Source organism: Psittacula echo (assembly GCF_963264785.1).
Source record: "Psittacula echo genome assembly, chromosome: 5".
NCBI classification, from domain to species: Eukaryota; Metazoa; Chordata; class Aves; order Psittaciformes; family Psittacidae; genus Psittacula; species Psittacula echo.
The window spans coordinates 59,893,996-59,914,142 of NC_137739.1; the positions used below are offsets into that span (position 1 = coordinate 59,893,996).

The 20,147-nt window shown below is 35.9% G+C and overlaps 1 protein-coding gene across 2 annotated transcripts in view; it reads right to left on the minus strand.

Moving 5' to 3' along the window:
- Positions 1 to 20,147, minus strand: part of NRDE2 (NRDE-2, necessary for RNA interference, domain containing) — a 31,915-nt gene that overhangs the window by 8,500 nt on the left and 3,268 nt on the right. Inside the window, exons 2-10 of one of the 2 annotated variants that reach the window (XM_080619005.1) lie at positions 16,018 to 16,129; positions 13,811 to 14,044; positions 12,755 to 12,904; positions 10,841 to 11,303; positions 10,237 to 10,639; positions 6,383 to 6,516; positions 4,254 to 4,374; positions 2,009 to 2,187; positions 916 to 1,302 (exon numbers count right to left, since the gene is read on the minus strand). In XM_080619005.1, coding sequence (XP_080475131.1) covers positions 916 to 1,302; positions 2,009 to 2,187; positions 4,254 to 4,374; positions 6,383 to 6,516; positions 10,237 to 10,639; positions 10,841 to 11,303; positions 12,755 to 12,904; positions 13,811 to 14,044; positions 16,018 to 16,129 — 2,183 coding nt within the window. The remainder of the gene's footprint in view (positions 1 to 915; positions 1,303 to 2,008; positions 2,188 to 4,253; positions 4,375 to 6,382; positions 6,517 to 10,236; positions 10,640 to 10,840; positions 11,304 to 12,754; positions 12,905 to 13,810; positions 14,045 to 16,017; positions 16,130 to 20,147) is intronic. The other variant, XM_080619006.1, reaches the window with a different exon arrangement.

Here is a 20,147-nt window from a genome sequence, read left to right on the forward strand (position 1 = left end):
CAGCCAGATCTGTTGCTACTGAGTACTGCAAGTTGTCACAACTGCCTGTTGTCAGTTCACTTCAACACAGGCAAATTACACAGGCTTGTCATTCTTACTCCTGCCACTACCATTAAGTAATATCGAATCTCATACTTCTAAAAGGCCAACTGCTCAAATAAAGAGCTGCTACCCTGTAATGGTTGAGAAACGGGAAATAAATGATCCTGCCCGGCCAGATGCAGCTTATGACTAGCACGATTAAACCTCCAAGTAACTTCCCAGCAGGGAATGTGCTGAGAGACAAATGTGGAGACTGGATGGGAATATTACATGAGATCTGGTCAGGTAATGTTTGGGTAAGAGACAGGGAACTTCTCCATAAGGAAACACAATACTAGACTTTTGAAGCGTTAGAAAGACAACCTGGACTCTCATCCTTCTGTGGGCATCTATTAGAGCAGTTTTACTTAAATAAATCCATATTTAAGTGATAAGGTGTTATTTCCTTCAATAACACTACAAATTTAACTCGCATAGGAAGTAGTAAGTTACTTGATAAGCTCTTACATGGTATTGGGGATTATGTGCTTAGTAGTATACTTTGGTAAAAGTACTTGGCTGACTCACTTTGCCTTTGCGGAAAAAAAAAACTTGCATCCATTCCTGGCTAGCATACAAAGTATCATACAGTAACATTTATCCAAACCTACAAAACAATATTTTGTTAATTGTATGCCATGTGTAACACATACTGAAGAGAAGGGTTGGTTTTTTTTTTTTACACCCAGTGCAATCTTAAGTGCTATTTCCTGATGTGAATACTCAGTCCTACAAGACTTAATTTTCAGCAATATTTATTCTAATTCAATATAGCCATTAATATACAAGAAAGCCATACATCACAGAAGTGATTACAAGCAGATTCCTCATTACCTTAGATATTTCATACTGTAACCAACAAATGGATAGGTTACATTTTTCCTTTCCTGAAAACAGTGGGAACAGAACATGAAAAACATTGTGTATGAACTCCTCTCCATCTTTGTAGTGGCCTATGCGATGTCTCCCTCGTAGCATTGTGTTCATATGACCAATACTGCTGAATCCAGAAAGTGGAAAATCAACAGAAGTGAGTGGCTTCTCATCAGAAAGCACACTGTCAAAGATGTTATTTTCATCCATGGCAATATAGAGGTTGGAAGGAAAGAGTTTCCTTGTACATGGAACTCCCAGGAATTGCAAAAATGTGTACAGTATTTGACGTCGAAGGTCTGGATTGGAAATCTGGATTAAAGATGGCCCAAGATCATCAAATAATACCTAAAAAAAGCCAAATTGAAACAAATGCCATTAATTTATGCAATCAAATAGAATTAGAAAACTTGTAATTTATGTAATTAAAGAACTGCTTCAAGTCAATGAAGATTTAGAATTAGTATGAAATGGTAACAGCATGTCATTCAAATTCAAAACAGACAACTTAAGCAATGCATACTTCAAGTCAGACTGTAAATTTGCTATCAAGAGACTTCTTTGCCCTTGAGTATCAAAGACCTCCACAAAAAACTTGCAAAATGAAGGTCTGAAAATATTACTGCTTTGGCCATTTAACACATTTTTATTTGAAAATCAATGCCTGACTTAACCTTTCTCTCAGTAAGGAAAAAAAAAAAAATTAAAAATCCAACTATCTGGCTTGAAGGCAACAAAATCTTTATTGATTTAACACATGTATCTTCTTACAGACAGACTTCTGTGACATTTCCACATACAGATGAGAGAAATCACAGAACAGCAAAGACAAGACTATTTGCTTTTTGCTTACAACCCTTTCCAAAATTTACTCTGAGCTTCATATGGATTTCACAAGTCTCAGCACAAAACCTCAGGTACATTTTGAGTCCCAAACAAAGAAAAGATTTTTTTCCAAATGAAGAGAAGGATTACTCCTCTAAAATATCCACTGGCAATGAATTCAAATGAAAGGATAATGCATCTTATCATTATTTTATTATATCACAGTGACCTGTCTTTCTGGATCTTCACAATCTTCTTCAGCTTCTGTTTTGTTTTTGTTTGGCCTCCAAGGTAACCAATGCCTGTCTTCACGAGAATGTTCAATATCCAACCAAATTTGCCACTTGGGAAGAGTTTTATCCTTTATGTCTTGATCCTCATCTATCTCTTCATCATCATCATCATCATCTAAAGCCAAATCAGAACAAGCACACAAAATTATTGAAGAAAATTAATCCACCAAATGCAAAAGCCAGATTTCACTTACAATTTTCCAACCCTAACCATTCTATGATTCTATGATTTAACAACTATAAAAATGTAAACAAATACAGTTTTGATAAAACAGCACAGAGCTGAACATTTCCACATCACAGTTCTGCGTTTTGACACCAATTCTAAAAGGAGGTTTCCAGGTTTTGAACTAGTGCATCAGTGTCAGTGCTCAAAATCTTCCCATGAAGGAGAAGACACTGACAGGCTGTGAGCCACTGTTATCAACAACAGTTTGCAAGCAACAGTCAAGAGTCATTCATCTTCTTGTGCACCTTTGGTTCATCACTTCATGCCTGGGCACACAATCTCAAATGTGCTAGATGAATACTCACGTAAAAAACATTTTGAGAAAACCACTGTAAGTCAAAAGTAGCATTATAACGTTAAACATTACACACCAAGCTGCGTAATGCTGCTGTAAATAAAATGCCAAAAATACCAGCTATTTTAATATATATATTAAATTGATATATATATATATTAAATTGAAATTAAAATAACCAATGTAGCTGAGCACACACAAAAGAAAGTGCTTAACCACATCCCACGTTTATGATGATCTCTCTGGACAATTACATACAATTAGCATATTTTCCTGTAACAGTCATATACTAATTCTGTGCTGAAACTGATGAGCATCTAGAGGCTAATGGAAAGCTTGTAGAGCTTTTTCAGCTATTTTTTTTTTTTTATTTCTTGGTGTTGAGGGGAAAAAAGTCTTCAAAATTTATGGTTACCTGAACTATTTTTGGGGTCCAAAAAACCAGGCCATTTCTATACCATCTCCAAATTCTTCATCCTGATGTTTGCTATTAACTATATGAAACACTCCCACTCCCACTTTCTAAACTTCAGGTAAAACAAAAGATGGTTGCAAGATTTTTACTCTCTCTATATATATTTTTTGTGCTCTATAGCATCTCCTTTAGTCAGCAACCCCATGAAAAAATGGCAGCACTTACATGATCTAATCAAAGTTTTAAAAAATTGTCAGTTTTAGAGATTACACTTAAATTATAGATTGCACCTGAACTTTTGAGCTTGACACACATGTGAAAAAGCACTGATATATACTGGACCTGGCAGTGGTCCTCTTCTCCATACTGAGTCTTCTCAATTTGGGGCAAAATGTCTATAGCCATCACCATGGAACTGCTGGCCTCAGTTATGGGGCAAGGAACTTTCATCTTAATCTAGGGAAGCACATGATCATTTTTAAGTTCCTTTGTTTACTAAAGGCAGAGCTAAACTTGTTTCATTAGAGTTGCTACAGCAGCAGAGGCAGCAAAACCAAAGACAGCTCATCTTTGATCGGACACATTCCCGTCCCCTGCTTCCCTTCAGAATGTATGTTTGAGAAATAGTCCTTGACATTAACGGAAGCACTGCAGACCAGTAGACAAGGTGGAACTGAGCAGCAAGGAGAAGTTTTATGCATCCCTGCTCACCCAGAAGCACTCCAGCCAATTGAAGATGCAATTTCTCATTTTCTGCATCACAAAGAGAAAGGAAAGGTTTTCCCTCCTACTTCTACTATGTATTTGCTATAAGAAACTGAAATCTGATTCTAGAAACAGAATCATTAAGCTAGGAGTCCTTGAGGCAGCTATCATCTAATTCTATAATTCCACCTGGTCTAGCAATATGATGAAAAGGTTTTAAGGGAAGTAGCTTCCTTTTACTTTAGATGGGCTCGATCACATACTCACACCTTTATCCTTTTCAGCACAGTGGAGGATATACCATCCTCTCCCTTCATCCTTACCCCTAGGAAGGACGATATTCCATGAACAGTATCATACATAGAACACTGAACACACGCTCTTCCCTGTGAAGCATGATATACTACGTCTTAATCTTGGTAAATATTTTTTAAAAGTTCTATGCAAAAACATGAGAAGAAACAGCTTATACCATTCTAATAAAAATGTTTAGAAGAACACATGAATTTACAGCTACACATATTGACACAGGCATACCAGCCTTAAGAGCAATCCAGCCACCCTTTTCTTGTTGGTGCATCCATGCTTTCCAGCCTCTTGCTCCTTTTTCTCCAATTCGTGGTTCTCCACTATCCCAAAAGGGTTCAAAGAATTCCACCTGTTGGTTTGGGCAGGGGCAACCAAAATAAAACATAGGAAAATTATTTTGGGTGTTGTACAGGCACTACCTGGGTCAACTTAAGTGATTCTAGGGTCTAGAAAACTTATCTGAGTGCAACTTCTGTATTTCAAGGCTTTGTTAGACGCTGGTAAAGAATCAGCAGTAACAACTGAGTACTTCAATGACGCCTGCGGCACAGCAGGACTGTCATCAGCTCTTTTCATGAACGTGAATCATGAACATGGAAAAAAGATTGGTTTTAAAAGGTATTAAGCTTTAAAGAAAGCAAAAGACTTCTGCGTCAAAGTCCCCAAGATGTGGCTTTCAGAAACCAAATCTCTCCTCCTCCCTATCTTCCATGGGACCATGAAGAATTTGGTTACTGGAATCATAATTTGGACAACCGTACACCTATGGTCAAATCAAAATGTTAAAGTTGGACATAAATATGAACAGACTGAGGACAAGAGGAAAAGATTAGTAAGGCCATTCACCTCTCAGGTTCCAGGATACTCAACAACTTCAGGGCATTTTCCAGTGAATGAGAAGTCCAGGGTTCTAGTCCTGATTTTGTCACTGCCAGTATGCAACCTGTCATCTTTACAGTCATCAATTGCCCCTGCTTTGTGTATACTTAGCTCTAATGATTGTCACTCTCCTACTGTATGTTCTGCTGTATACCAAACCTTTGCTTGGACATAAATATGTCACTGTTAATACAAATATTAACAATAGATTTTACTCCAAGAAAAATTATCAACATATCAGAAAATGCAGGGCTTACAGCAACTCCTCATGGATTCATTCTTTGCTCCAAGTGAGAAAATGAAATGTGAAAACAGTACAGAAACAAGTAACTCAAGACTGAGCCATAACACTTCCGTAACAGGGCAGAATGTTCAATCAGCTGTAAACCTAGCATTTTCTGTTTTCAAAAACTGCGCCTTCCAACCTAAATACTGTCCTTTTAAACTGAGGTTCCTTTGCATCCTGCTTTCCTAAGAGTTTTTAAATATTACAGATAATCCTGAAGTTTTTCAAATTATTGAAGTATAACTCTAGCTTTATCTGTTTAACTATACCTAATCTCCTATCCTGCATGGCAATTATGATTGAACTCTTGTTCAGTCAAAGTTTACTTGCTCTGTTCAAAGTTTTGGCTCTTTAAGAGGACACTACTATTATTTGAACTACAATATTGGCCCCTTGGTGCAAAAAGAGCGAAAATGAAGCCTCAGTAGTGGTTGCTGGGCAAGAAGGTGAGGTAACAGAAGAAAATCCCATTTCTGTCCTCTGTTAGCCCAGCTGCCTAACTGGTGGCCCTCCCTACCACTCATTAAAAAGAAAGCAGCTCCTGGCAATTCAGTGGGATGATGCTACACTGGCAATGGCCCCCTCTAATATTAACTTACTGATTATTACTGGAGTGCACACTCAATATCCTCCTGAGCAAATGAAGAGAAAATGCGATTTAATACTTTAACAGAATAAGCTGAATGGAATCTCATGTGTCAAATAAAAGACACTTTAAAGCATAAAGGTATTCCTAATGTAGCCATCAAAGAATTATTGAAAATATTAAATAATGGAGAACCTAAGAAAAGTTTGCAAGAACTGTGCAGAACAGATTATAGGTCCTATTAGCTTTCTCCATCAACAGTAACAAAACACGGCAGTAGTTTTGGGGAAAAGAAGCAGAGGAAGTGCTAACTAGATACAGACACTGGTCACCCAGCTCATTTTTTTTCATATTTAATTAGAAAAAAGAAGACATGAAATGACTGGTTATCACACTTCCACTACATATAGCAGAAGCAGCCATTTGGCAGGTAATTCCGGAGGACCCACAAGCATTCTTCCAATGCAAGCATCACCTTGAAGAACCGCAAAGTGAGTTGTGATTCAAAATATTTCCCCATGCCCTTTAAAATTAATCAACATTCTTCTGTTGCAACATTCTCTGTAATGCAAAAGGACATACATCCATTTAAATGGAAATTGTTACCTGTCCCCTTGTCGGCAGATCTTTTACACTGTCAGGTTTAAAGAAGGTGAAGTCAATCAGAGCCTGAAACAAAGACACTGCTTTCTCAGAATGACCAGCCTGTCTCAGAAAGTGGCACTGCTGAACAAATATAGCTGTAAAGTAAAGATAAAATTTTAATATTTCAAATAAATTTTGTTGCAAAGTATCATAAATTTGTGGGCTGTAATAAAGAAGACATAAGTAAGTGCTGTAGAGTGTAAATGTTATTGAACAATATCAAAATCCAAAACACAGGGAGCAGCTAATGCATGTCAAAAACGCATGTCAAAACTGTTATAGTTTAAGTAACTTTAAGACCTCCCACTTCAAATGCACCAAGAGATGAGTTTTTATTTATGCCACACAAGCACTGTTCTTGCTGATGAATAAAAGTATATATGCAATGGTCCCAACTTCAGTTTATCCAACATCTGTTAGAGTGGGTCACTGCCACCTCTGAAGATGCTGGGCATTATCATAATTCACACAGTAAGTGATCAGAAAAAAACCCCTTTTTGCCTCTATGTTGTACGAGCTAGTTACATCAGTAATATGTCAGTAACATTCCATTTCATTCCAACTGTCATTCCCATTTTCTATTCTTTTAGATAAGAACTCAGTTAAGAGAAGTCCGGTCTTTTGGTCAAAGTATTACTGCTTAAAACTAGAGAGTCCTACCCCTTGCTCTTCAATAAACTATTTCTGTAATCACTGTCATATCCCTACCACACACTGAGTCTCAAATCTCAGCTTAGAAAAGGAAGTGAAGCCCCAGTTTCTCTATTCATATATCTGCAACGAGAGTCTTAAACGAAAGAGCTGGAGAAATAGCAGTATTATGAAAACCTCTATCACTAGGCCGTTCAAGGACATTTCAAAGATACTCTATCACTCCAAATTACACTCAAGTCTTAACAAAACAGTGGCTGTTCAAAAACCAAATTGCTTTAAATTCTTATATTAATGGGCTTAAGAAAAAAACCAAAACAACTCAAACCCCATAAATCAAGTCTTAAATAATTATAGTTTTGAAAACAGTTCCCCAAAAACTACCGTTTCTTCATTAAATTCATTTGCTTTGGAGGATTTTAAACAATCAAAATATTTAAGTGGCTACATACACATATCAACTGCTTCTTAATGAACATCTTATTTTTTAATATAAAGTGGCAAATAATTTACTCCTTTTACCTCTATTCAGATTTACATCAGATGTGTACAAATAAAAATCTGAATTCAGCCAGAACATACAAACTAGGCATTTCATCTGATTTTCCTGCAAAGTCAGTGATTGTTTCTAATAACGAAAACCCTGCAATTTCTGAAGGTATTTAAACAACAAAAAGTACGCTTAAGTACATAATAGAACCTTCCAAAGTATTTTAATCCATTTAGGCAGTGTATCCAACTGACATGGAGAGACCTATTCTATTCTATTCCTCACCTCTCAGCTTCTAACAGCTTGATTAAAATAGTCTGAATGTAGAGAATCTCTCATTAGGACTTGCTGCCAAAGTGGAGCCAAAACTAAATTCTAGCAGAAGATTTTCTGCAGGATAAAAAAGAAAGATATTTGAAGAAATGCAAAGATCAGCTTTTTGTGCAGTTGGTTTTTCTGTTTGGGTTGGGGGTTTTTGTGGTTGTTTTTTTTTTTGTGGTGAAAGCTGAAAAAATCCTGAATACACACTTAATTCAGGTCATGATGCTATGACAGTTCTGCAGCTGAACTGACCTGAAATATAAGGTTGTTTCTCCCCAGCCAGTAGGTATAATATGAAAACCAGAACTCCTTTCTCACAGCAAAATTTGAGAATGCTTACCTTCATCTGCTTTACATTAACAGGTTTTAGTAAATGTAAAACACTACAACTTGTAATCTCAAAATTTAAGTAAAACTGATCTATAAATTAATTTTGACCTGCTTTCTTAAATTTCATGTTGTAAAAAAACCACCCATCTATTTTCAAGCAGATAGGACAGCGTACTGAATTGAACACTAGATGGCAGGGTCCACCACTATTTAAAATTGCCTCTTACACTGTCATCACAAAGGTCAAAGGTTGAAGACACAAGCCTACCAGATTTCCACACTGCTACTTACCTCATAATTAATCTGTGAAATTCTTTGTATATTTATCTTAATGAAAAATTTGCTAATCTTCCTAATAAGTACGCTGATAATGCAAATTCAGCCCAAGAATTAGATAAGTAAGTCACTAAAAAAAAATCTCAGATCAGTAAGTCTCCTCACTGGAAATTTCTCCACTCCTATCATTTGAATACCAAAAGGGGGAGGAGAGGGAGGAAACCAAACAAACTACAAACAAACAAAAAAAAAAAACAAGAAAAACCAAAACGACAAAAAACCCCACAAACAAACAAAAAAACCCAAACCTCAGTGTTCATAAACAAATTGCTACAGTATGAATACAGAACAAGACATTAAGAGTGGAACAGAAACACAAAGTTCAGCTCATTTTCATTTTAACCTATCTATAGATGTTGCCAGCAAACAAGTATTTTGAAAAATGTAAATCAATTTAAAAGAACTCAATTTAAAAAAACAGTAACCTCATACCAATAGATAAATAGTATTTAAGAAGTCAAGTATGTTCTGTGCAGGCAAACAAAATTAAAGAAAAACCTTCCCGATTGCAAAAAAAAAAAAAAAAACCTATGCTGAATAAAACATTTGTCCTGAGAATCATTCATTGTGATTGCACCCACATGCCCAAGCGACTGAAGCACTGGAAATCAGATAGTAGAAGCAATTAGAAGCTATCAGGCAGTACTATATCCACCTGTCAGCACAGGATTTTTCATTTCCAGCAGTTTTTCCAGTGCTTGATCCAAGATGAATCAACCTAAGACCACAAAAGATCTGAACACCTCTAACTCAGCATCTCAGTCTAATAATCTGTAACCCAGCATCTCTATCTGTAAGTCCAGACTAGATATTGCATAACATAGCATCATTGCTCAAACAGCAATTACAGGACTTGAAGAAATGTGGACTGCTTCATAATAGTCTCCTCTATATTTAAAATAAATTCTAAAAGGAAAAAAGCTAACATAGTCATGGTAACACTAATATTTTCCCACCCTCAGTGTATTCATGGATTAATAATCACAATGACCCCTGAGGCAGAGAAGCAAAATTGAAAAGGGATAGGTTAAGTCATTTAGCTTCAAATAAATATAAAGGCCACGCCAGAACTGAGCATGAACTCATTTCTTCCCTGAATCCAGTCCAGCATCCCAACAGACTAATTTTCTTTCCAGGGATAATTACATCATAAATTATAAGTAGTAGATACATGCATACAGTAAATAAAAAGACATGATCACAAAGTATTACAGTTTAGAATTCTTCATCTACAAACTGGTATGCTAAAGAAAATTTCACAAGAGACTTCTCATGTCCCTTCTCTTTTCTGGATTAAAGTAATTGCCTATAAAACTTCTGAACAAGAGAGAACTGATTCTTTCACAAGCCAACTTCATATTTTTCTTAATAAATATTTCTCAAAGATAGAAGCACATCTCTTGGATGTGGGCTGCAATTCTCCAGCCTTGACATTCGTACTATAAACCACTCAGCACATTAGACTTTACTGGATGGTATATCACAAATTCCCTTTGGGAAAAAAAGCATCTGTTATATCCATATTTGGCTGGAATATCTGCTTTACTTCTCAGCTAAGGAATCAGGATAGCAGGCATTTTGAAGAGAATAAACACTTCCTGTAATACATAGGAAAGTCTATTCTTCTAGAAAATGTAGTTAACTCCTATGAAGTTCTGACCATAACGTGAAACAGAAAGAGCCTTACCCAGCATAGCTTCTTCTGTGCCAGGCAGAAGAGGATGTGATACCATGCTGCCATCGCGTACAGCTGCCAAAGTAGTCAAACATTTTCCATAGAGACTATTGATTTTTGAAACTGAAAAGGTAGTGAACTGACTTTGACAGAACAGGAGATATTTCTTCCACAGCTCTGGACTATTGGGATGTAAGAAAATTAGCTTCTGCCATTCTTTGATCAAAGCTGGTGGCTCCCAGAATTCTGTACAAATCTTCAGCCTGGCGAGTTTCAGATCAACATTACTTGGATTGCTTTCAATTGCCCTCTCCAAAATTGCTAGTTTCTTTTCTAAGATAAACTTCAGTGATTTTCTTCTTACTTCCTGCTCTCCCTTACTGGCATAAGGGCCAGGTCCTCCCATCAATTCATCCTTAAAAAGAAAAATCAACATTTTAACATTAGAAAGAATCATCACTAGAATCACAGGCAGAATGCTGACAATCGTGAAGATGAATTAACAGCTCATACTTCACCAATGGAAGATATACAGTCCTAAACAAATGAAACTACAATTAAAATGTTCATGTATTTATTACTTACAATAAGCAAGCAGGTCTGTCAGAACACATACCTGAAAAGAAACAAATTCCATCCAAGCATTAATATCTCCTGGGTTTTCTCTGACTTTCTTGTTATGTTCTTCCACTTTTGTCATTAGATCAGACTTAATGTTTATCCCAGGCTCTTGAATTGTTTGCTGCGTATTTTCAGTCTCACAGTCTGCATTCTTGCACCCTTTTCCTTGTAGCCACTGTAAAGTTGATGAATCATAAATCCCAAGAGGATTTAACTCTGTTGTGTCTGAAGGATCATCAGTTTCCACTTGGAAAATTGGTATAAAAGTAGTTGGGCCAGATGGAGAAATTTTGCTGCAAACAGGCACTCCATCAGTGTTCAGCATCTTCACGTTGTCCTTTGCGAAGTAACGCTCAGGTTGCCTCTGCGATTGCTTCTTTTTCGATGCAGAACTGTCCAAAGTTATAGATTGTTTCTTGGCATCTATGCCAAGACACGACTCTCCTTTCCTTTTATATCTTAGAAGGAAAAATACATTTAAACATCTTCTAAAATACACATGAGAAAATGGAATAAGTAATACAAATTAACCCAAATAATGTATGCGTACATCTTTAAAAGTGTAGGAACTCAGTAACTTTCTCTTTATTTAAGACTTCAATTTATGTATGTTTTCAGTGCCATCACAACTTTTACTGTTGTCATACTAATCTTCCTCAGAATTCAACAGTATCTGCCATAGCCAGCAGATTTCTTTTCTCCTATCATTTTAAGCCATGTAGACAAACCCGGACAAAGAACATCAGACAGCATTACTTAAGGCTATTTAAATTAGATTATTTTAAACTGAAATTCAGACACCGGTAGTTCAGTCTGGTAATATCTTTCTGTATCCCTAAGCCTCTATCCATATTATATGCCAAGTAGGCAGTGGGCTGGAGAAGAAAGAGAGACCAGGTTCATAAAGGCCGCAATAACTATGGATTAAGAAAGGAAAACAACATCTTAAACCATTAGCAAGAATGTCATTTCAGTAAAGTGGCAGACACAGTGATATGCAATGCTAAAATAACAGTTTTCGTCTCAAACAATAGCAGACAATCTGAAGGTAGCAGAAAATTGGAATGGATTGTAACCAGGCAGTTTCACTGCAAAGGTATATACACTACAAAAATAAAATCCATAAATCCTCCCTCCTCTACAGATGATTACTTTTTATATATACAATTTTCTTTGAGAACGTCAAGAATTAGGTGTACACACATAACGCATGAGTCCAGCACAGGCTCCCTTGGATATGCTTCTTTGTTAATGTGGCAAAATGTTCTGAAGGGTCATCATAGTACCAGTAACCAAGGAAGTTGAATATGCGATTTCATCTATACTCATTTGAAATGCAGCAATGCATAAGATACCCTTTGGTATTATGTCTGGGTGATCTAACACAGAATCTGCTTGCTAACGAAGTACCTGTACTCTGTGCAAGGATATCACGCTACTGAACAAAACAAACTTTTTTAAAAATCTAGCATGAAATAATCAGTACCTTCTTTTCTCTTTCTGACAGAAAAAGAACAACAGAGATCAAAAGGGGCACTTGCCCAATGATCTATAACAGAACCTGGGATTTCTGACCGCAAAATCATGCTTTTGAATCTGCCCCATGCGGGCACCTCCAGCTGAAGTTCTATAAGCTCACATGCCTGTAGTCTGCAAAGATACAGGGAATATTTTTACAAAAAAATTAAAATCACGCACTTTATTCCATTATTTCATGCCATCTTTTCCCTTCGAAAATAGATGCCCAGTGTAAAGTAAAATTTTGAAAAAACAAAAACCAACCAAACTATTCAGTTATCCTAACTTCTCGTCTCCAACACCAAAATGTCACAGCCAGACTTAAGTTAATGAATCTTGAGATACTGACTTTATGATAGCCTGAATACCAATAGAAACCAACATACTGTACCTTGGTATGTCCCTTTGATACAGGGATTTGTAGGCCCAGTTTGAAGGGTCTGGCTTCTTGTCTATTATGAAGGTTTCTGTGGTAGAAGCCTGGATATCATCAAGCCAAACAATGCGACTGCTGGTAGGATTTGATGTTTTCTTATCTAGACTGCAGAGAAGGAGAAGTATATTCTAAGCATTTGTGCACGTACACAGCATTCCCAAAACCCAGGAAACATTGCATTTTGGTAGTTACTTAATTTTCTGAAAGTTATGGTATATGACCATTCTTGCAAAATCAGTCACACGCTTGGATAAACAACAACTAGAAATACATTAACAGGACCATCAAAACAAAACACAAACACTGCTTACACTTCCAAAAATTAGATTTGTGATTATGGAAAGCAATAGCCAGATTAAATCAATCACTTGGCAAACTATCATCCAAAAGCCATATATTACTTCTAAAATTTACTTTTTTCTTAATAAGATGCTACAATTCAGAAAAAAAGAGGATCATCTGTACATAGACTTTGCTGATTAGCTGTAATTATACCCATGTGTTTGACAACACAGTACGTATCAAAGTGGTTTACAGATTACAGTTATGCAAAAGAATTTAAGTGGAAATTGCCACCTGCCTCCAAACTGTAGACAACTATGAACTTCCAATCTGAATTCATGCTACAAATATGTAACTGAGTTTTATTGTCCTGGGAAGCTTTCTAAAATTTCACCAGACCTACTGCATTTAGAGCAATTTCGTGGTTCAGGTTTCAAAAACAGTCTCCTGAAAACTCTGTATCCTCTCAGCCACAGTAATTTATGGAAAGAAGTAAAAATAAGCACCCTGAAAGGACTTCAACTGTTTCATCTGGGCATATTAAACAAGAGGTTCTAATTCTATTTTCATTGCTCTGAATGCAGGTTTAAGCATATATAGCTTAGCCAAAAAAAAAAAAAAAAAAATATCCCCCAGTGGTAGGAATTTCATTCATAAAGTTGAAGAGATGAGTACCAAGTACAAGAATACAATGAATTTACATCTTTCATAGTAGTAATAAATACATACTTTGCTGCTGCTCCCCTTTTGTGATTTCTGCAACTTGCTGCACCTTTGTCTTTGATGTCCTTAATGTCCACATCTGATTCAGTGTTACTGGAGTCCCCTCTGGTTTTCTTTTTTGCCTTCTTATAGTGGTGATGCTTTTTCTTTTTCTTTTTTTTTTTCCTTTTCTTACTTGACTGTTTCAGACTCTCATCTGTATCACTTTCCCCTGACAACTCTGATCTTGAAGTACTCCTGCTTGGAAACAAGTACATATATATCTATACATACCTGAATAGTAGAACTGTAAAGAAATACCACCATAAGGAAGTTAAGAATCATTTTACCCTTTATTCTCTCTGCATTTTTTGAGAAAAGAATTAGCAGCAACACACAAAATAGAAAGAATATAATTCTGTATTAAATAACAACTGTATTTTTTCAGCTGCTGGAATTACTGACAACCAGTCTAAGTTTTAATTGTCAAAAGCATTTTGATGTGTGATCTGTATAAATATCCATCTGGTATCACTGCCAAATTAAAGAATATGACTGAGCTGATAAAATTCCCTAATTTTGCCAGGACAACTTAGGTCAAGCTAAAAAGGGTAAGAAATCTTTCAGGATGACCTGCAAAAGTGAAAAATCTTCACTTTTTTTCCTTGTTTCTTTATGATTTACGTAAGACATATCAAAAACATACTTTTAAAGTCAATTCCAGATTAGAAATACAAATCTCACCAATTAAGGAGCCATTTTTGATAACTACTGAATTAATGTTATTACATAACATAATGTAGCAACAAACACTACATGCAACAGACAACTGACTTGAGATCACTCAAAGTGGCAAAACATATGTGTAGCATTGCATGTACTATTAACACTCCCATATTTAATGATCAACCGAAATAATGGAGGTCTTCTCTAACCCTTAAAAGCACAAGCTCTTTTTAAGCAGTTTTTCTGGAGTCTTTCAATAAAAGAGTGACAAGTCTCAATATTCCTAATATGTCAATAAAAGAAATGCAGCATTTCAATAGCAAGGCATCCCAAAAAAAACCAACCAACTTACACAGTCTAAGGGCACCACAATAAAAAAAGCCATGAGAGAACCATTAGCAGGCCTTTAAAACAAACACACCTACCAAACCAAAAAACTAAACCAACCTCCCCACAAAACCACCAATCATGTCGAGTAATTGGTTTATATTAAACCAAGAATCTCCCTAGTAATTGGCAAAAAGACATTTATCTGCACACTAGTTTTTGATAAATTATTTTTCAAATATTAATTAAATATGGTGGGTTTACTATGTCATCCTATCTGAATGATAATTTGCAAATTCCTTAGGTTTATGACATGAAAGTCAGGTTTGAAGAAATGCAAGCAGAATATATTGACTGATGAACAGAGCAATGATTGCATTTCAATTACACAATGCATATAAATGTAAGAATAAGTATAAAAAAGACGCATTCAGCAGTGCTTGTTAGTATAAAGGTATACTCTATCATGATCACCAACACTTATTGTAAACATAGGAGTTCGTATCAAATTAAAAATTACTCAGATTTTGAACTTGGCAACTGCAACTTGATTCCATTAATTATTAAGTGGTAGTTACAGTGTAAATATGCCAAGTATAGCAACTATTCTACTGAAGGTATTAAAATCAGTTGTTCAGCAAACATGGCTGCTTAAAGCTAATTTTTGTAAAAAAATGTAATCACCCACTTGAGTGATCAGCATATTCTAGCAGCACAACCTGATACATGAACTATTTCATTAATTCACATCTTCAACTGATTTTTAAAAAGTAAAAAACTCGACTATGAAACGGTTGACTGAACTGGTTTTCACAAAGAAATCAGAAAGATCATGCTTAATCTTTACATTATTTCAAGGGTCACTTACGACATTCAAAAGCTAATGAAGAATTATGATCACTCAGTTCCCTTTCCATTCCAAAATAACAATGATTTAAATGCAGCTGTGAGAAAAAGAACATGGGAATGTAATTGCCTAAGTATAATTTCTCATTATTTTAAGCTGAAGGACATAGAAACATTATTCATACTTTTATACATGACTCAGTTCAGGACTTTCAAAATAGAGAACAGTGGAAGGAAAAGCAGTCCTAAAATCTCCTGATTTTGGTCTCGCAAAATAAAAAATAAGCAGGACAAAAGAAAGAGCCTGTTTTAAAAGATACAGAAGTATATTCTACCTTGTCAGTAGTGGTGATTTTTCAGGGGTAAGATTTGCACCTTCTGTAGCACGCTGATGCAGTAACAGTGCATCTTCTGAGGAGAAGCTTGGGTTACTAAGCCAGTCCAGTTCTGCAGGTAAAAAGAAGCGTGAGATCTATATAAATTAGGTTGCTGTGCTTTCTAAAGTTCAGGGTTAATCTAGCTGACAGACAGCTAAATTCACAGCAAATGTCACTGAGTCATGGGTAAAAATGGAGCGTACTGGAAAGCAGTCCATGAAATTTCCATTTAGCAGAACACGAGGTTGTAATGAGGTAAAATATTTAAGGAGCTGGAATCTTCCCTTGACATCAACCTAAGCTTTCAAAAACCCACTATACAAGAGTACTTAAAAGTTCATGCCAAAAGCAGATAAAATGTTTCATACACTGCTATATACTTTAAAAAAACCCAACCTGTCCAATATTAATTTTTACAAAATCTACTTTACTCACAGCATGGACACAATGTTATTGATAGGGACACCCAGTACTAATAAGAATATTCAAATGTTTTATACAAGGTCAAAATAAGTTACTGGATTCTCAGTTCTCTAACTACAGAATGTATTAAGACTTTTAAATAGTGTGGGAAAAGGTTATTTGATGCTAATTTTGATAAATTAGCATTAAGCGTTCTGCATCTAGACCTCAGCCATTTCAGTCATAAGATCAGATACTGCCAGGATGTGGAGGGGGAATTTTTTGCTATAATTTTACCGGTATTAAAACTTTTATGACAAATTTCATAGAGATTTCATTTCTTGAATTAAGTATATGAAATTTTCTAACATATTAAACAACAAATGTTATTTCACACAAGCACAAAATTTAACAGCAGCCTCTCCGGTGCCAGATCACAGAAGGTAACAACTAAAGGAATCTGGTCTCCTGCCTGTTCTGCACACCCTTTACAACCATTTTTGTCTTGGTGTTCTTCCTGTCACACTTCTTTGTGCTTTTGACTAGAGTGACCTCTAATCCTTAAATAGCACGAACTCATTGTCTGCCAAGCCATACATCTCTCCTCCTTCTAAAGTATTTCTTTCAGAAATAGCTCCTCATACCAAATTCTTTCTTCTGTCTCAAGTCCCTGAATTGTTGTCCACAAAAGGATTTAAACTGGAGCAGGCTGCAGAACATTTTGTTAGCCTAAATTGAACTCATCACGCAGCATGCACAACCAAGCAAAGCTCCAGTTCACATTTCCCAAGAGACTGCCCCTGCTACCAAAGGCCTGCAGGGAGGACCACCTTCCCTGGTTTCATCTTGAACCTTCACCTCTGGGCAGAGGAGAAGCCACCATCCATGGCACTGTCAGAACCCAAACACACGAACACCCCAACTAACAGGCTGCAGAATGCTCCCACACTACACACCAGCTCACCAAAACATAGGATAAAGACTAAAAAATAAAAATTCAGCTGTGTAATATACACATGTATTATTGTAACCTTCTGCCTGGAAATCAGAATCTCAAAACCTGCAAATCAACAGGAGATTTTTTATTTTCCCTTCCAGGAAAATAGTTAAGATACATCAGTGCAAAATTAGAATAAAATTTGAAACCTTAAAACCATGATCCTCACTTGCTTATCCAAAATATCATCAAAATCTACCATTTAAGTTAACCCTCCCTGGCACAAATGCCTTCATTTTAAGTATATGTCTGTGACTTTAAAACTGTAAATCTACCATTTACTGATTGTAAATGATTACAGTCTTCCAGAATCTTCAGTGAGCTTAAAGGAGAAAGATTTACGCAGGATAATATCCAAGCAATATTTCATTAGCCTAATCTAATTATTCCCCCCTGCTGGGGGATAAAGTGTTACGCAACAATAAGTTACCTTCTTATTTCAATCTTGTAAGACATGTATTAAGAACCAACCTAAAATCAGAATTACTTCTTAGAAAACTTGCGTTTAGTATTTTCCATGAAATACTAAAATGTACCTCATGGATAATTCTGTAACTATTACATATTTAAAACACAAGGAGTCAAATCAATTCATGTACAGGATAACTACATAATCAAATTAGAGTTAATAATATATGTCACACAGTATACTAAGTGCCATTTTATACCTGAAATTTTTGAGGTACATTTATTAAATGTGATACTGATTTTAAAAATTATTATCTTCCTTATATGCCATTATTTCTGCTCATTTGTTAATGAAGATCAGGTGTAAAGGAATGCAGGAACAAACTGCAACCCTACAATGTTTTTGCACTATTCACTAGTTTTCATTAAACACAGACAAATTCAGAGAAACTACAATGGTCCAGAGCACTCCAGATTTCAGTAAATGCAACTAATCTGTGATTAAAGCCTTTTATTTATTTAAAGAAATAAAAGAGACAGTTCCTTAAAACAAAAATCCATCTTCGTTTTGTTTTGTGTTGTATTACCCACATCTACCTAACAAAACAGAAAACATTACTGGTTGGCAGTCTCTGGTCTAAATATGTATCACATAACAGCACAAAACTGTAACTTATTAGCCAGACTGATCTCCTTAAGATTACTGAACCTGTTCCAAAGATATACAAAACTTATCTAACTTGCGTTTGGCCGGAACTCCAATAGCATACTTCAGTCATGAAGACATTCTCTGTAGCCTTTGAGCTTCTCTTCTTTTTAATAAGCTATTGTTCCCCTTCGTAATGTGTACTAAATCATTTACTAGTATTATTTTTTGATAGAAATAAATTTATTGTAAGGTAGTTCTGCAGTGATTTGAATGAAGAATTATGGTTCAGAAATCACCTGATATATATTAATACTGACACTCATGATGCTTAACAAAATGTTGGGTGATGGGGTTTTTTAAAAGTAAGCTCGAAGGCAGAATGAAGTTAAGTAATTTCCCTTCAGACATACAGAGTTCTGAATTCAAGATTTACAATATTCAGACCACTAAGAAAAAAGTCCAAGATGTTTGACATTTAAGATCATGATCTAAGGTCTGTTAAAACACTGTATACATTAGAATGGCTTTTTGTTGATTTCAAGAGAATAATATCAGGTCCTCCAAAGATTGATGCAAATAATGCATGTTTAAATATTATTCATCAGTGTAAACACTTCAGATACAGACCAGGCCAAACCAGGAAAAAAGTGTTTGCAAACAACATCAAGTAAGCTAAATGTTATAACCTTCAGCCTCATGGCACTACAGTGCCAAATAACCTCCAAATGGAGATTCAGATCCTAAGGAGCACTAAGAGCTTCAGTCTTAAAAACTGAAAAATATAAAGCAAGAGACAGATTTATTTTTGAAATGACATTACCAATCATATTGACAAAATGAACATAGACAAAAAAAAAAAAAAAAGAAAACAAAGGCAGTAAAGCTCCAGCTGTTTAGAAGCCACAATCAGACATGGGGCTGACCAACGATATAAATTTCCCTGAGGCACAAAACACACATTAACCAAAGGAGGCTAGATCTGAACAGGCAGAAGAGTGGAAAGCAGTCATCTTTGTATTTATCTGGTTAAAAGCCTGTTCTAAGACCAAACCACATTCTTAAAGAGTGCATTGGTAAAATTTTTAATTCCTCTCTTCCCTTCCGCAAATTAACTCAGAATTAAGGTGTTCAAACAGAAGGATGAAGCCTGGATTTCTGAGTTGTGCCCTCCATCCTTTACACTCCCCACTGCTACCACAGCTTCAGGAACTTATCTAGGTTCTCTAGACCCTTTTTATAGTACTCTGCCATGTCCCTTGATTATCATCTAGGCAAGAGGGAGCCTCTGCCATGTCAGATTGTAATCTCAAAAATGTTTCCTAGTTGGTTAATGTACAGATGCTCATTGCCAAGCCCATCTATCCTGGTAACAGTTCAGTTCACATTACAGCCTCTCTTGGAGCAGTGGCACTTTATCTAGACTTACCTTTCCTGAGCAAATGTAGATTTTCACAGACCTCTGTTTTTGCAATTTCTCTCTCCCACTACAACAAACACGACTGAAAGAGTTAAAACTTGAGGAGGAAGAGAGAGATATTGAGGAAGTAGGCTAGCAGACAGATGCACAGCAAGCATGCTTAAGAGCCATTTCCACAGACTATTTGCCCTAAATATAGCAAAATAATGTCTATT